This window comes from Aythya ferina (genome assembly GCF_964211825.1).
Source record: "Aythya ferina genome assembly, chromosome: 6".
Taxonomy (NCBI): Eukaryota; Metazoa; Chordata; class Aves; order Anseriformes; family Anatidae; genus Aythya; species Aythya ferina.
This window is the reverse complement of record NC_140303.1, coordinates 19,494,425-19,510,025: the sequence shown is the minus strand read 5'-3', so window position 1 is coordinate 19,510,025 and position 15,601 is coordinate 19,494,425. Positions and strand designations below refer to the sequence as shown.

The window sequence follows — 15,601 nt, the reverse complement described above, 5'->3', positions numbered from 1 at the left end:
TGAAGCAAAAAAAGCAGGCTTAAACAGTCAATAAATGTTAATCCAGTCAGAACCTGTCTGTGCCTTTGAAGGCTGTCCATGAGGGGCTTTTCAAATCACATTTTTTTCATCTTGTTTTAAATATGGAGGTCCCCATAGAGCTGGTACGTAGTGTACAAGGCCTCCTACTGCTCTGTAATAAGATCTGGCATACTAACAATGTTCTGTACAGATCTGTCATCTTTAGGTTTGTTTGTCCCTCCCCATCCCTGCATACCTATCTGTATGGTTACTGGTTTCAAGAAAAGTAATGTTTTAAATTTCATATATATGAAAATAAAAAGGTTGCTTTTAAAATCTTTATACAAAACATGTTACTACAGATGCATAAGATTTTTATCATTTACAAATATCTCCCCCAAAGTTTTCCCCATTATTGTTTCTTTGTGGGGTGATTCTCAAGGGAGGAAGTTTACATTTACATATAAACTGCAAAGCACACATGGGAAACATGGAACTGCCAAGCAACTGTCCTTAAAACAAGCAAAAAAGAAAAGTTGAACCTTATTGAGATTGTTGTTGCTCTCTCTAGGATATGCTTCTCATGAAACATTGCCAGATATTTATCTAATTCTGTTTTTCATTCTTGTCTGCTTGCTTTCTTTTCCTATGAATGGGATAAAAAAAAGCAAGTTGATAACTAAAAGCAGAGGAAGGGTTAGCAGAAAGTTGGCTGATAGAGTTGGGAGGGAGACATGGGTGAAAGAAAGAGGCAATTCCCAGTCTTTAAATGCTTTCCATTTGGTGAAACACAGCTTTTGCTATGAACTTCATTTCCTTCCATTTTCCCGACTATTTTCAATCTGTCCCTTTACCTGCATGCATAGCTGTACATAAAGCATTAAAATACATGGGAGAGTGCATTAAATTTAGCCTAATCATAACTGGCATCCTCTTTCTGTTGCTTTGTATAATTTAGCTTTTGCTCATCATCAGGAGACTGAGAGCTTCAGATAAAAAAAGATGAAGAGAGTTGTATGAGTTGCTGCATTTGAGATGGAAATTTCTTGTTAGAGAGAAAGCGAGGGAAAGGAAGGATGCCTACCTCTTTTTACAGGGGGCCAAACCCACAGCTAGCACAGTGCTCCAACTTCCCCGGAGTCCCTGTTTTCCACCAGGGTGACCTGGAAGCGTTCACAGGCGACAAGCTGACGCAGGGAGTGGGCAGTGGCAGCTGGGCGATGGGGCTGGTGCAGCACAAGCATGCAAAATTTCAGCACAGGCAGGCAAGGGCACTAATACCACTACGTGGTATTTTCTGCTGCTTCCTGCTGGCTGTCAGAAGAGTACAAATCACTAAGTTGTCTTTAGTTTAAAATATGCCGAGGAAGTAATGGGCATTATTATTAACTACATTCACATTGCTTGTAGATATGGATATACGCATACGTCTGCATAGTTGGTAGCTTGAATGATTCAGTTCTGATGAAGAATATTATGAGATTTTTAAATACTAATATATACATTTTAAAAACTCCCCGCTCTCCTTTCCAGCTTTCTCAAGCCCCGCTGTTGTGAGGCCAGTCACAGGCAGTGCTGAGGCTGTGGTGTCCCTTTCCAGCCTGTGTCAGGCTGGGTCATGTTCAGCATGAGGCACACATTTAATAACAATTTGAAGCTGAAGAATATCTAAGGAATATATTTTGTCCTATTCTTTGCTATGTTTCCCTTTTCAGACTCCATCTTCAGTTCTGATCACTGAATTCAGACCAGTTACATTCAGACACAGGTACATGCCCTGACTTACCTCTTGTGCCACTTCTGATTCCAGCCTGATGCTTGCACTTTCGCGAGCAGCCAGCACTGTGCAGCCAGGATGTAGTTTGATTTTTGTCTTCCATTACTCCTGTGATCTCAGCAAAGCCACTGACAGCAGACTTTGGGTTCCTGTTCAGTCAGGTTGTGTGCAACCTTGCAGAAATCATAGAGGAGACTCTTGCTGAAGTACTGAAATCAGAACTGCTGTCTGCAGATTTGATTCATTAAAACATGAGCTGGGCAAGGGAAGGGAAAAAGAAAGTCAGACAGCATCTTTCAGATAAAATAGATCAAATGGATTCCAAACAGACAAAGGATATCTTGAAATACTTGGAAGTGCTTATTCAGTGCACAAAGCTATGGAGGCCACATAGTCCTGGGAAGTGACAGCATAATAGCAAGGATACTGATGTCCTGAAAGCCCTACTAATCCACAAAAGACTTTCATAAATTATAATTTATAATAATAAATTATAATCCTGAATTATAATAACATTTGCTACATTTTAATTTTTTTTTTTTTTTGAGCAGGATGTGGTGATAAAGCTTTCACATTCCTTTCCTTTCATTTTCTGACTTTCTGCCACAAAGAGTTGGGCCCCATGTCCCTGCCTGCATGTAGTTAGTCCTGTAGTTTAGTCAGCACATCCCAAAATTTAAGAAAGCAGGGCCAGAGCCCACAGGCTGTTGAGTATTGCTGAAAGTACTGTGGGAGCAAAGCACAATGGGATCAAATACCTCTCCAAGCAAAATGGTACGTGAGATATTTGCTATCACAGAAGGCCTGCTAAAGCATAAAGAAATGCATGCAGCATTCAAAGCAGGAAAAAACACCTGTCTTCTTGCTCACCGGTCTCTAATAAGAAAGGGGGAAACAAGCATGAGGACGGACAGAGGCTAATCATGGCCAGGGCTGTCAACCAATCCATAATGCCTCCAGGTCTTTTCTCATGCATCTACCTGCCTGGTCCTGCCTCACAGTTAGGCGTGAACTAAACTTGCAAGGAGCTGAAGCTGGGACGAGCAGTGCCAATGTTGTGTCTTAAACGTGGATTGAAGAAGTCAGCTTTGGACCGTGTGGTCCCAAAGTTGCCTGTATAGGGTCAGCAGGAAAGCAGTGGGTTAGGGAGCAGTGCATACCCTCTCTATTCAGTGCATTCAGTTTGTTTATTTTAGAAGGTGTCTGGTCATGGGGCCAATGTTTACTCCTGAAGGACTGGAGCTGTTTGCATAAGAGCGAGCTGTCTGTGTGTGCTGGGACTGGGCTGGGGAGACATGTTTGGAAGGGGAGAAAAGGGGGACACAGAGCACTAGATTTTGTTTGCTTTCCAATCAGTGCCAGCACTTGATGAGCAACTGCATGATCACAGCCAGAGTGTGATAATTACTGCATGTGGAGAAAACCCCGAAAATTTAAACAGGTCCTCAAGGTCATAAATGTAATTCAGTTTGTGCCTAAATCAGCATGTTGTGTCTCCTGTGCCCCTTCACTTTTTTTTTCTTGCTGGCACACTGTTAGGATGCCCATGACCGTAGGTTGAAGTCACAGCAGCTATTCAGAGCACGGGCTCCCTCAGAGCCGGAACGGGTAAAAAGAAATTTGGGTATAATCCTCATGTCAGCTACAGTGGTCTGGGCAGCCTCAATAATTGCGAGACACTTAGAGGCTCTCACAGAAACCTGGGAGCCTTTGACTGTTGTTTCAGTAGACTTCCATGGTCAACCTTGGGTGGCTGCAGGAGGTGAAATTTTAAGTAGACTCTAGCCTTATAAAACATCAGCAGACACATACTTGAAAGCCTAATGATCAGTTTACCTTGGCTTAATTAGGTTTATGTGTTCAAGGATATCCTGGCAGGGAAAGAGGCTTGCTACTCTTGGAGAAAATTAAAGCTGGAACAAAATTCTGCTGACCTGATGGAGAGCCTGAGCATGAGAGATCTCTGTGTGAGAGCCAGTTTTGCGGCTGGCTTTTTGCACTCAGAGAGGTGAGCTGAGCCCAGATATCCCACTTGTTCACCAGCCATCAGCTCTCTTTTTGGGGTGGTGGCAAAGCTCTGTGCTCGTGAAGCTGGTGAGCTGGGTCAGGGCTGCTTAATCGCTCTCTTTCCCTCCCTTTCAAATCTCATCCACCCCTTGCAAAAATGAGTCTATGATTAATAGATTTTTGAATTGGCTTATAATTGGTTATTCTACTCTATAATATTAATTTTCATCTTCAACTGTTCATTGATTGAGGAATACTGGATGTGGATTGTTAGTTTTCTTCATGATACTACATTGAAGAATGATTTGAAGAATATGTTAGTGCATATTGATGACATTTTCCACCTCCTATGTGTTTTTACAGTATTTTTCTTATTTGCTGTCCTGGAAGAAGTGAAGCTGGCTGCTATGTATAGTATTTTTTGCATTTATTTTTTTTTTTAATAAGCAACTGTTATAAAAACACTAAAAAAATCAAAACATGCAAACAAATTTAAACCACGTGAAAATGAGGAAGATACACCTGAAAAAAAAAATAAGCCAGCTATGGCCATCTTACCAGCCTTTCTGATCTCCTTTCCACTTCCACTTCTCTCTCCATGCCACAGTATTTCCAGCTGCATGGTAGCAGGTATCCTGACTCTGGGGCATTTCTACAGACCACAGTAAGGCTGAAATAGATGAATTTTTGATGAGATTATTGATGCTACCCAATTCACTTCAAAGTTTGTGGGCATGGTTGGGGTATGCCACACTTTTAACCAATGGACTGTGTTGGTCCATAACACAGATATTTAATGAATGTTGGCTGATGACCCGCAACTATAAGAGATCCCTCAGGTCCTCCTGTGGCATAAGCCTCGGAGAGGCTGACTTTGTCACCACCACGTGCACTGTGGAGGAAACTGTCAATGGCTTCCCCACCTGAACACTTCATGGCTTTGACACCCCTGCAGCTCGGGGGTACGCTAGTCCTCCCTGTGGCACAGTTGTTCCAGGGACGCCCTGAATACCTGCACCCTCATTTGAGCTGCTCTTGTTGGGTCCTTTCCATCAAAGCTGCTGGATGGTGTCTCTCTTGAAGTCAGGATCACGCCCTGTGAAATAAGATCAATGTGCAAGTGCAGAAACCTGCTTTCAAACTTTCCTTGAGATGGTTTAATTTAAAACAAAAAAGTGTCACAAAGCTGTTTGCTTCTCACCTCAAACATTTATACTTTTAACAATTAACTCGCCACGAGAGACTGCCAAAGAATGTAACTGCACTCATTTAAACATTGGTTCCTTTTATTACTGTCTTCCAAGAAGTAGCAAAACTAATTTCAATGAAAATTTGCATTTAGGAAACAATCAACAAACCACACACATAACCACATGTACGGCTCGGCGTGCTGCTGGGGTGAACCAAGGCATGCCAAGCTGCAGCCTGAAGCTAATTTTTTACAGCCAAGTTATAAAGCCCTGAAAAGGGGGTTTTATTGTGGAAATGCTGACAGAACCATACTGGTGCTACTGGCTGCCTTTCTAATTAGTCCAAAGAATGGAAAGTTATATTTTGCAATATGTGGTAAGCGCTATTGTCCTGATGTTGGTGGTTTATGCCAGTACTACGGGCTTAATTTGGTGTTACATACTCTATTACAAGTTTGAAAAGGCGACTTGGACTCTTTTACTGTCTTGAAATGTGAGTGCTTTCAGGCAGCAATCTTGATTTGTACTTTCAATTATATAAATATTAAAAGGTGCAGTTTGGATTTGTTTTTGGTGACAGTAGTAGATTCCTGCTGTGTTCAGTCTACTTTGAAGAAGATGTGGAGTCCACATGGCAGTTCTTGCATGTTTTCCAGAGACTACTTTTAAATTCCTTCCATAAAAGTTACTTTTATTCCTGTTTAAGTGTTTTGTGGTAATGTTTACAGAGAAACATCCTGCCAGCAGACTAAAGTAAATAAAAGACAGGACACCAGTAACATAAAACACATCATTTTACTACTGTTCCCCACCACCTGCACTCCCCCTCTTTGCCAGAGCTCCCTGCTTGTAATTGTGCCTACCTGGCTTGGCTGCCACTGGTTTCACTGAAGGTGGCAGAGGCTGTTTATCCTGCTACCCCATCACTTTTCACTGCAAGGTTGCCACAGTATCACTGTGATAAGGCAACTTATGCACTTTGCCATCCCTTCAGCATCAATTAACTTGTTTTAATCTAAGACTGTTACTATGCATCCTATTGTAGTGCTTACAAGCTCTTGTCTTGCACCTACCTATGCTGGCCACCCTACAACAGGTAACAAAAGAATAGAATCCTTTCCCTGAAGGTAGGACAAATCCAAGGGAAATGGATAGAAACAATTATCAGATTACATACACGTGACATACCAACCATACCTTAAAAACATGCACAATTATAGGAAAATGAGTCAACCCACTGATTTAAATGAGACAACTACCTGATTAAGTGCTGTGCTCTGCTTTCATTTTGCTAATTTGTTTGTTTTTCTACTAGTACAGTACCTATGATATCTTGAAAAATGTTACTCACTATTGCTATATAAATGCCGTTGCTGCTAGTGTTAGTGAACTGGGGCTGGGCACAGTCTTGTGCATCAGGGGAGGGTGATATTAAGGTTCTAAATGCCTCTGTATATTTGTTTTAAATATACTATTGTTCTTTAAAGTGCCTACAAATCACTATTAGTTATTATACAGTCACAATAAATTCTTGTATTTACATGTGAAATCAAGCCATGGCGAATTCCTCTCTCGTTTCAGGATAAAACTGATTTAACAACAGTGCCTCCCTCCTGTTGTAACAACATCCTGCTACTTAGCATTACTGGACTTAATTGAGCGACAAGAAGAAATTAATGCATCCTCTTCCTTCCAATCCCCACTTTTTACCCCTATCATTTTTTTTTGCCAGGATTGCCTTTGTGTGGTACTTGATAGTAATGCAAAAGCTTCAATAGTGAATATAGTATGTCTGCTGAGATTACACTAAAAGCAACTGTGGATTATTTTCTAAATGGTAATCCTTAACAAGAAGTTTTGTGCTTGTTCAGCAAAGCAAGGGCTCCATTTCCGTCCTTCTTTGTATTTCATTTGCTGCAGGGAGGCAGCCTCTCAGGAACAACCTGATGGGATGAAACATCAAGGTTTGACTCAACCAGATCTGACCCAACAAGCAGTGCTTAGAATTAGATCACAGTCTCTGCATGCATTAAGACCTACAGCCTACAGTAACTCTGTTAGACTGCAGAGCAGCTAGGCTGGCTCTGACTGAAATTACCATTTTGATGCTCTGACCTTCAGATCTCTTAACAAAGCAGAAAACGACCTGTCCGCTTGTCCTTCTGGCTCTGGTGAGGCAGAGTGGCATGAGCTCCAAGCCAATGCAATATTTAACTTAATCCATGCTCCCAAATACAACATCAAGACAACAACAAACTTCAAAGAACACAATTCTTACTTACAAAAGGGACTGCTGCCACTGCCACAGGTGGGTCTTCTGCAGGTCGATGAGGGTCCTGCCAACATGTGGCCAAGCAGGCAGTAACTCACCTCCCAGGTCAGTTCCAAATCCTGGATGCATTTTAAAATCCACCAAGAATCACACACTGCAATGTTTGCTGCAGGTGCTTTGCCCTGATATAAGCACATATGGATGTCTGGCCACTGATGAATTATGAGTTCCTCCTTGGAGCTTGGAGGAATTGGGAATGCAGTTTGAAAGAATTCTGTCAAAGGATGAGAGAATTCTAGCAAAGGGGAATATATATATATTATCTTTTTGGTGTTAATTTGAACTTCACATATGAAGTAGCTAGAATCAACAATACCTGCTTCTAGAGCTGTTACACCCTGTGTCATCTCCTATGGAAGAAAAAACCCTAATCTTTGACAAATAAATCATTCCTTAAGCACTGTGTTGCCATTTGATGTTAAGTAGCAGGTGAAAGCTACTAGTCTAGTATGAAAGCATCCAGCAAAATAAACTAGATTCTTTTACATCTTTTTATATCACGTTGAAATTTGGCTTTGTTTTTCCAGAGTAAATACAGGAAAATACCCACTGTAACAGCTTTTCAGGACAGTAGATCACAAGGTTTTCTTTCAACCAAGAAATAATAATAAATAAATAATGTCATACTACATGCAAATAGACTGAACTGTACAACACCCATTTCCTTGCCAGACATCCTCAAAAAAATAAATAGCCTTTCCACATATCCTGAAATCCAAAGTAAGAAAAGTAAAACAATTTTCCAAGGTCTACTGTCAAAACAACAACAAAAACTGGAGAACTATTAACGGTGAATTGAGAAGGCTGGTAAAAATAAAGATAGAACATAGAGACATGAGAAAACATTTTGTGTTGTGCTATCCATGAAGCTGATAACTGGATCTTATTTATTAAACATTTGCATTATTACAACTCAAAGATATTGTTGGTTTTCATGAGAATTGGCAAATGCTTTTATTGCTTTGTAAAATAGTATTGAATTGTACTCTATAAATCTAATCTGTATATAGACTTGTAAGGTGTTCACTCACATATTTATAAGCATGTATAATTAATTTTGAGCTGTACCAAAGTTCTTCTAGTGAAGAAAAAATCTTGGAAAATTCAGCCATCCTAGTTTTGCTAATATAAAAATCTGTAAGTTGCAATTTAATGTGTCTAAATATCTTTGGTCTGTAAGTCCCAAAAGAGCCAAAGAATCTCTCTCACGTGAGATTTCCAGTAATTCCTGGTTTCAGCCATGTGGAAATATGCTATAAGCAGCTTTCCCATGCTATTCACTCTTCCAAACCAAACTAGTAAGAATGATAATAATTAGCATTTTTACTATGATATATTGTCGAAGTGGATGAAAAATGTGGATAAATAAACACTGAAGAACTGTCTGAAATATCTTAATATAATAACAAACAGATGATCAAACTCTTTTGAACATTAAAATAGGCTCTGGTCTTGCTTGATTCACTTTCAGCCAAGGTTCACTTTGGCTTGTGGCTAATCTCAGATGAATGTGGGTTGGCCCATGATGAAGACCACTGGGTTAGATGCATGTTTAGGCTTTTCATACTCACAAAAACATTAGACAGCACCATTTCCCAGGTAAAATTTCCATTTGTACATACCTTGTAGCCATCATTCTTGCTGCCAACAACTACCTGGGCAGGAACAGGAGCCATGACAGCGCTGGTGGCTTCCTGCTTGCTTTGCACAAGCAGGAACACTAGCAGCACTGTAAGGAGAGACGAGCTTCTCTCTCGTGTCTTTGCCAGGTCCTGACCAAGGGACTCTCCATTGTGCCCATGACCTGCAAGGGACCAGCAGTCTGAGGCCAGCAGGGAAATAAACTGCTTTTTAAAATACCCTCATGCTTTGTTCTTGGAAATGTATTTTCTGCTTTCATTGATATCATTCACACATAGAAAGATACCATTCTGGGCCCAAAATTAAAGCAAAGCATGTCTGTTGTATGCTTTTTTTTTTTTTTTTTTTTTTTTCCTCCTTGAAAATTTGTTTTATATCTGAGACTTCTCAGGAAGAGAGTGAGCCATAAAAATTTTATGTGTATATTAGAATGTTAAAAGCGCTGTAGTAACAAGCCCTGAGTTTTAAATAAAATATAAGTACTGAATCCTGTATTAGGAACTGTGTAGCGGAGTCTCAGAGGCTCACTCTAAAAATTAAGGATCACTGGCTCTAAACCCAAATAAAACACAGGGAGCTGGGAACACCAGAGGGACTACCAGCGGTAGCTTTGCATACACAATGAGTTCAGGTGATCATGAATGATAGACTCACCCAACACAAACTGGATTTGGAAGTTGCAAGTAACCATCCATGGGGCCAGCAGTGTAGTGTGGACACCAAGAGCCCAGAGAAATGAGAACAGGCCTGAATCAAGAGATGCTGCATAGAGGTACCTCAGAATGACCTGTCTATCCTGGTAATGGAGCCTGCAGCAGAGCTTCCCCAGCAGACCATAGCCAGAACATCCAAATGATAGACTGCAAGCCTGTCTGAGAGTCTAAGCTTAGGACTTAAAGTAGCACTAAAATATTTATACAATGTTGTGCGAACATGGGTAGAAAGGAGACAGATTAGGCGTCCCTGCCCTACATGCTTCAAACTGGAGCTCTAGGTGCAGTGTGGGGTCAAGTGGTTTAAGTGGTTTGGTCCCCTAGCACTCAAAGTTTATCAATGTTCAGAGCAAAAGCTGCTCATCAGTCACTTAGGCAACTCTCACCACCAATGTTTATTAGACCTGTAGCTGCACAGCACCTGGGAATTTAGCTCACTTTTATAACCAGACTGTAAGCTGTCTGATGTAGGCAGTGGTCTCTACAATGTGATTCTCCCAGCTCACCCTTCCTTATCACTTACCTCTCTGCAAAGGCACTGCTGAGAGGATCTAGGTGCACTGTTCTGATCTGATGGACTTTTACCTCCATTTTACTTTTGCTCTCCATCTCTGTAACAAACACAAAGCAGAAAGATTTTAGAGAGTCAGGAATACCTGTAATATTTATTGAGTACTACAAGACACTGCTTTTACTGACTGATATGATAACTGTTCGAGCCCTCTGCTAGTCAACAGACAAAGAACGACATAATATGCTACAATAAGCAGAAAATTCATTATCCAAAAATGAGCAGAAAGAAGCAAATATTCACTACTGTGATTTCCTTCTGTTCCTTCTCTTAAAATTTTAATGACACATTCCAAATGTTTAAAACATTTACAAAAAACATGGGAGGCTATCATCTGCATACTTTTCTTTTAGGGCTCTTTAACACATCTTCTAAGAAGTCCCAGAGATGTTAGCTAAGCCATTATACGTAATGAATCTTGGCATAAAAGAACAGCACAGCAGCAGCTACACATGAAGCGGCGTATACAATAAATTACCTCAAATGCAAACCAAATTCCCCTTGTTTATCATGTATATAAAGCACCAGCGCTCGAGATTCCCTCCAGAAGTGCCGGACTGTGTGTAATATTACTCATAGCATAACAAGGTCTAGTTCTGTCATTGCAATTGCATCTTTCCTCAGATGATGAAGTGCAGACACCTAGAGATAGGAAGGCTGTCCAAAGAAATAAAAATATCAACAGGTTTAACAGAAAGTCTGGGGCAATGGAGTGAAGAGGTAAGTGCTCTTGAAATATTTAAGTCACCAAGCCTGGCTGAATCTCTTTGCTGGTGCAGCACAGCATAGCTCTACTGACATTAGTACTGAGAATATGTGCTGATTATGAATAACTCGACGTGAGAATATAGCAGAGAGCATGCAAAACCCACCATTCTGCTTGGAAATCTATGTACATCACAGGAAGTGCTGCTTTGTACCAGTATTCATCTGCCTGTACTACCTTTGAGAGGGGCTCCATATCTGCATGTCTGGAACCCTGCTACACCTGACTGAAAACAGTTCCTTGCAGCACAGCCCCATCTGCTTCAGCTAGGCAGAACTCGTCCCACTGCAAGTCTGAGGGAGGATCAAAATCTCTAGGATGGATGTCATAGGCATGCAGAAGCAGAGAGGCTGCTGGACTTCTGCCTTCAGTCCCACAGGTATGCATTTTTAGGCAGGCAATGCTGCCAGGTTTCTCCACCAGAAGTTTAGCTATGGTTTGTAAATATACTCATGTACAAATACAACAGAAACCTCATCCTCAATGCATTGCATTTGCACATCAAGTATTATCAATTCATGAATAGCTTTTTTGTAGTTTTGATTTCATTTCAGCAATCCAGATCTTTTTTTTTTTTTTTTTTTTTTTTTTAAACAGTATGACTGAAAATCATAGGTTAGGTGATCTTCCCTGTACTTAAGTAAAAGGTTATGCAGGCACAGTCAAAATCCTGTCTTCTTCCCAATGTAATGTTGAGATAGAACTTGTCCAACTCAAGGAAGAGAGCTCCAGGAATGAGGTGAAACCAATGTAATTTGAGAAATGTATGGCTCTGCAACCATAAATTTTGATGTTCTTAGGTGCTTGGGGTTTTACATTTTGGGCGCACATTACACTTGTGATAACTGAAGAGTCATCCAGAGACACTGGATGTGGAACCTGCCACAACAGCAGGTGTCTTCTCTGGAAGTCAGATGGATAGCACAAGGGAAGTCAAAGCATTTCTCTATCAGCTTGCTTAAGAGACAAAATGGTAATTAATTGAAAGGTTTTGGAAGTTTGAAATGTTGGAAGCAATTCCTAGAGAGTAAGACATTAGTACATAGAAAAAAGTTGCTGAAAAGTACAGGGTATCTATTGCAGCTTTCTGAAACATATCACATCCACAAACAGAGCCATAAGCAGTACATTTGCTTATAGGAAAAACAGTGAGTCATTAATGACCGTATGTCCAGCTTCTAGTATCTGACATCTGTTTACACACACATGTAGATGACAACCGTTTATAATTTAATTAATCAAATTTGAGCATCTATGACATCCTTTCAGTTACTATATTTATATTTTTTTGAAAATAATTCTTTAGTACAGTCATTGCCAAGCATTAAAGCTAATCCCGTAGAATAAAAATGTGTGAACCAAAAGCAGCAAAAACACAGAAATCTTAAACAAAAAATTTGAAATGTTTCCATGAGACCCACGTCACTTGGGTATTGTTCCCCTTACTACTGAAAAATCCTGTGAGAATTTGTGTATCAGCCGTGTTAGTTTTCTGCAGTAAGACTTGTACATAACAGCAAGTTTCTGGATCTTGTTAGCTCAGGGCAAAAAGTCATGCTTTGGAGCAGTTGCCCCAGCAGGAGGATAAAAGATGATGGTTGGTAATTACATCAGTTTTGCACTGTTGAGCAGATGTTCTTGCAGATAGATTTTGGCTGGCATTTACAGAACATCACTAGTGAATCTCATGATAGCATTGGAGGAATACTTCTACAAGTGGATGGAGCTGCATGCTTTTAATATATAGTTTATAAATGGAAGAAATAAACAAAAAGAAGAAACGAGGAAAGTGCACCAGGAGCTAGAATATTTCAAAAGCTTTTTTTGTTGTTGTTGTTTTGTTTTGAATTATAAAAAAAAAAAGAAGAAGAAGAAGAAGAAGAAGAAGAAGAAGAAGAAGAAGAAGAAGAAGAAGAAAAAGAAGAAGAAGAAGAAGAAGAAGAAGAAGAAGAAGAAGAAGAAAAAGAAAAAGAAAAAGAAAAAGGAAAAGGAAAAGGAAAAGGAAAAGGAAAAGGAAAAGGAAAAGGAAAAGGAAAAGGAAAAGGAAAAGGAAAAGGAAAAGGAAAAGGAAAAGGAAAAGGAAAAGGAAAAGGAAAAGGAAAAGGAAAAGGAAAAGGAAAAGGAAAAGGAAAAGGAAAAGGAAAAGGAAAAGGAAAAGGAAAAGGAAAAGGAAAAGGAAAAGGAAAAGAAAAAAGAAAAAGATTTAATCTTGATTAACCTGAACATGGGCCCAGGAGATTTATTTAAACCTTAGCTTAATAAAGAGATTAAGCAATATGTGGTACCCATTTTCAATATCCGGAGAGGACACAGTAGCTTGTATAGGGCCATAATTAGAAAAATGGAAGGAGATTCAGGGCTGGAAAGGCAGTAAAGTAATACAAACTAAGAAAGTTCCTTACCTGCATATGACTGGCAGCAGTTTGAAATACATAGAGCAGTAATCAGAATACAAGTTAAAATTTGCTAGTAACATAACCCAGATCAAAAAAGCATAATTGTGGCTCAAGGTCTCAGTCTCAATCCTTTGCTCAACCTCCAGATCGGTTTCTGGATAGGATCTTTTTTAGGTGTTAAGCTCAACATAAAAGGCAGAAAATATGCCGTAGTCTGGGAAATTCTGTGTATTTCTACCAAAAAGAGCTATTCAAGACTGAACGTGTTTTTAAATCAGCCATTTCAATCTATTACTTTCTACAAATTTTTGTATGTTGAAAGATGAAAATATATCACAACTGCAGCCAGACTCCTGATCTGACCATACTTTGGGCTGTCAGCATGTCTGTTAATGGAAGGATTTATTGACAAGAAGTGTTTTAAAAACAGAGCATTTACAATTAGATTAGAATCCATTCCCCTTCATTTTACCTATCTGTAGGAATGCTGACTTTCAAAATCCTCTCGTTCTTCTGCTGGCTGGCTGATGCTAAAAAAAGCTACAAACCTGTCCCTGTTGGCAGGTGCCAGTTTGCAGAGTCAGACCCATGCTCCCTGCTCACCCCTTCCCCAAACAAGGAATCATGCTCTGCACAAAGCGTCAGGCAAAGATGCTTGCAAAGTGCCAAGGATGTCTGAAATAATAAAATAGACTAGGTTACTACCATATGCTTTGCTTTTAGATCACGGTTCCAAGAGGGAAATTCAGTCAAATAGCCAAATTATAATAAATTGTACAGATTTCTTAAGACATTTAGGGCTAGCATATGCTTTGATTCCACCTAAGGGTGGTGTTATATTCACACCAGGACTCAATATTTCAAAATGAAGCTGCTGGTGTTATTATCATGACAAAGAGCTAGATAAGATGAAGTGTGGAGCAAGGTTGTACTGATGGACAGTATCATGAATGGGCATGGACAAATCTGCACTCGTTTTCATATAAGAACGCCCCAGGGCCCACAAAGAGACCATGCTGTTGCAGAGGGCTCCAGAGGAAGAAAGCAAGCAGCCCATTAGCAGCCCTGAGCTGATACCACCAAATCAGACGGCCATTGCCACCAACTATGCATGGCACTCCCTTCCCTCTGACTCTCTGAGGGATGCAGGTATCTCCTGTGGCACTCAGCTGTCTACAGTTTTAGTGTTCATCTCATGGCAGCAGGAAGGGCAGGGTGTGCAGTCTTGCACTTCTCATGGATTTCTGAACACAGCCTTGGAGAAAAGCAATTTTTAGTATCACTGCCCACAATGAATACTTGACCAAGCAGCTGGAAGAACCCAGAAAACATTTGCTCTCAAGTTTATACTCTCGTAGTAAACATTTTTTTCTATCATGTTGGACTCCTCCACCTAGGACATAGTTTCATCATTAACAGCAGAGTACAGTTATCCTTAGCACATGTGAGACACAAAGGAATGTAGCACTGTGATTTTTTTCATGGTCTCTCCTATTCCCAGGCAATATAAATTCATTTTATCTCGCTCCTTTTCAACACTCTGCAATCACTTCGAGAGAAAAGCTAGAATTGATATTGGTTTGGTTTTCCTATAAACCTACAGCCCAGAAAGGGGACAACAGTTTGGGGGTGATACTTTGGATACTGTACTGAAAGGTACCCCCAAAGCAAACTAGAGGGTAGAGAACCAAAAAGAGGAGGACAAAGAGAAGGCTGAAGGTAGCTTGCTTTGATAAAATGATATCACCTTGGTTACAATGTGATCCACAGAAATATCATGTGTGTTCATGACCTTTTTTGAAGAAGCAGTTCTTGATATACCATACCGTTGCCTATATTTGTAATAAATCAAATGACAGAAAAACAAATGTCACTTATTAGAACATTGAGGTTTACTGTTCAAGTGATTAACTGAGAATCATTTGTATGATTAAATGCTGGAAAATAATTTGCTTTCACTGTGAACCTATAGCATAGATCTCATTACACAGAAGTGCTGCATATTAGTTGAAGCAAATTAACATTCAAAGACTTTCTGGAGTGGCTGCTAATCACAGGCTGTTAATTACTGTCATTACATTCAGCTGCTGAGGAGACTAACCACGGAATCATTCTCATGATCTTGGTATTTGAAAGTGATCTTCACCAATAAAAACACGTCAGACATACCGAAATTGCAAATTGCTGAATTTGCTGACGCAGTTGAAA

At 40.0% G+C, this 15,601-nt stretch overlaps 1 protein-coding gene across 2 annotated transcripts in view; it reads right to left on the bottom strand.

The window, feature by feature from the left end:
• Positions 1 to 15,601, bottom strand: part of LOC311438989 (uncharacterized protein) — a 42,441-nt gene that overhangs the window by 1,752 nt on the left and 25,088 nt on the right. For both annotated transcript variants that reach the window (XM_084524123.1, XM_084524122.1), the window contains exons 6-12: positions 10,710 to 10,888; positions 10,184 to 10,271; positions 8,929 to 9,110; positions 7,257 to 7,365; positions 4,343 to 4,454; positions 1,787 to 2,033; positions 543 to 646 (exon numbers count right to left, since the gene is read on the bottom strand). In XM_084524123.1, the coding sequence (XP_084380249.1) occupies positions 1,961 to 2,033; positions 4,343 to 4,454; positions 7,257 to 7,365; positions 8,929 to 8,982 (348 nt within the window). In that variant the 5' untranslated portion in view covers positions 8,983 to 9,110; positions 10,184 to 10,271; positions 10,710 to 10,888 and the 3' untranslated portion in view covers positions 543 to 646; positions 1,787 to 1,960. The remainder of the gene's footprint in view (positions 1 to 542; positions 647 to 1,786; positions 2,034 to 4,342; positions 4,455 to 7,256; positions 7,366 to 8,928; positions 9,111 to 10,183; positions 10,272 to 10,709; positions 10,889 to 15,601) is intronic.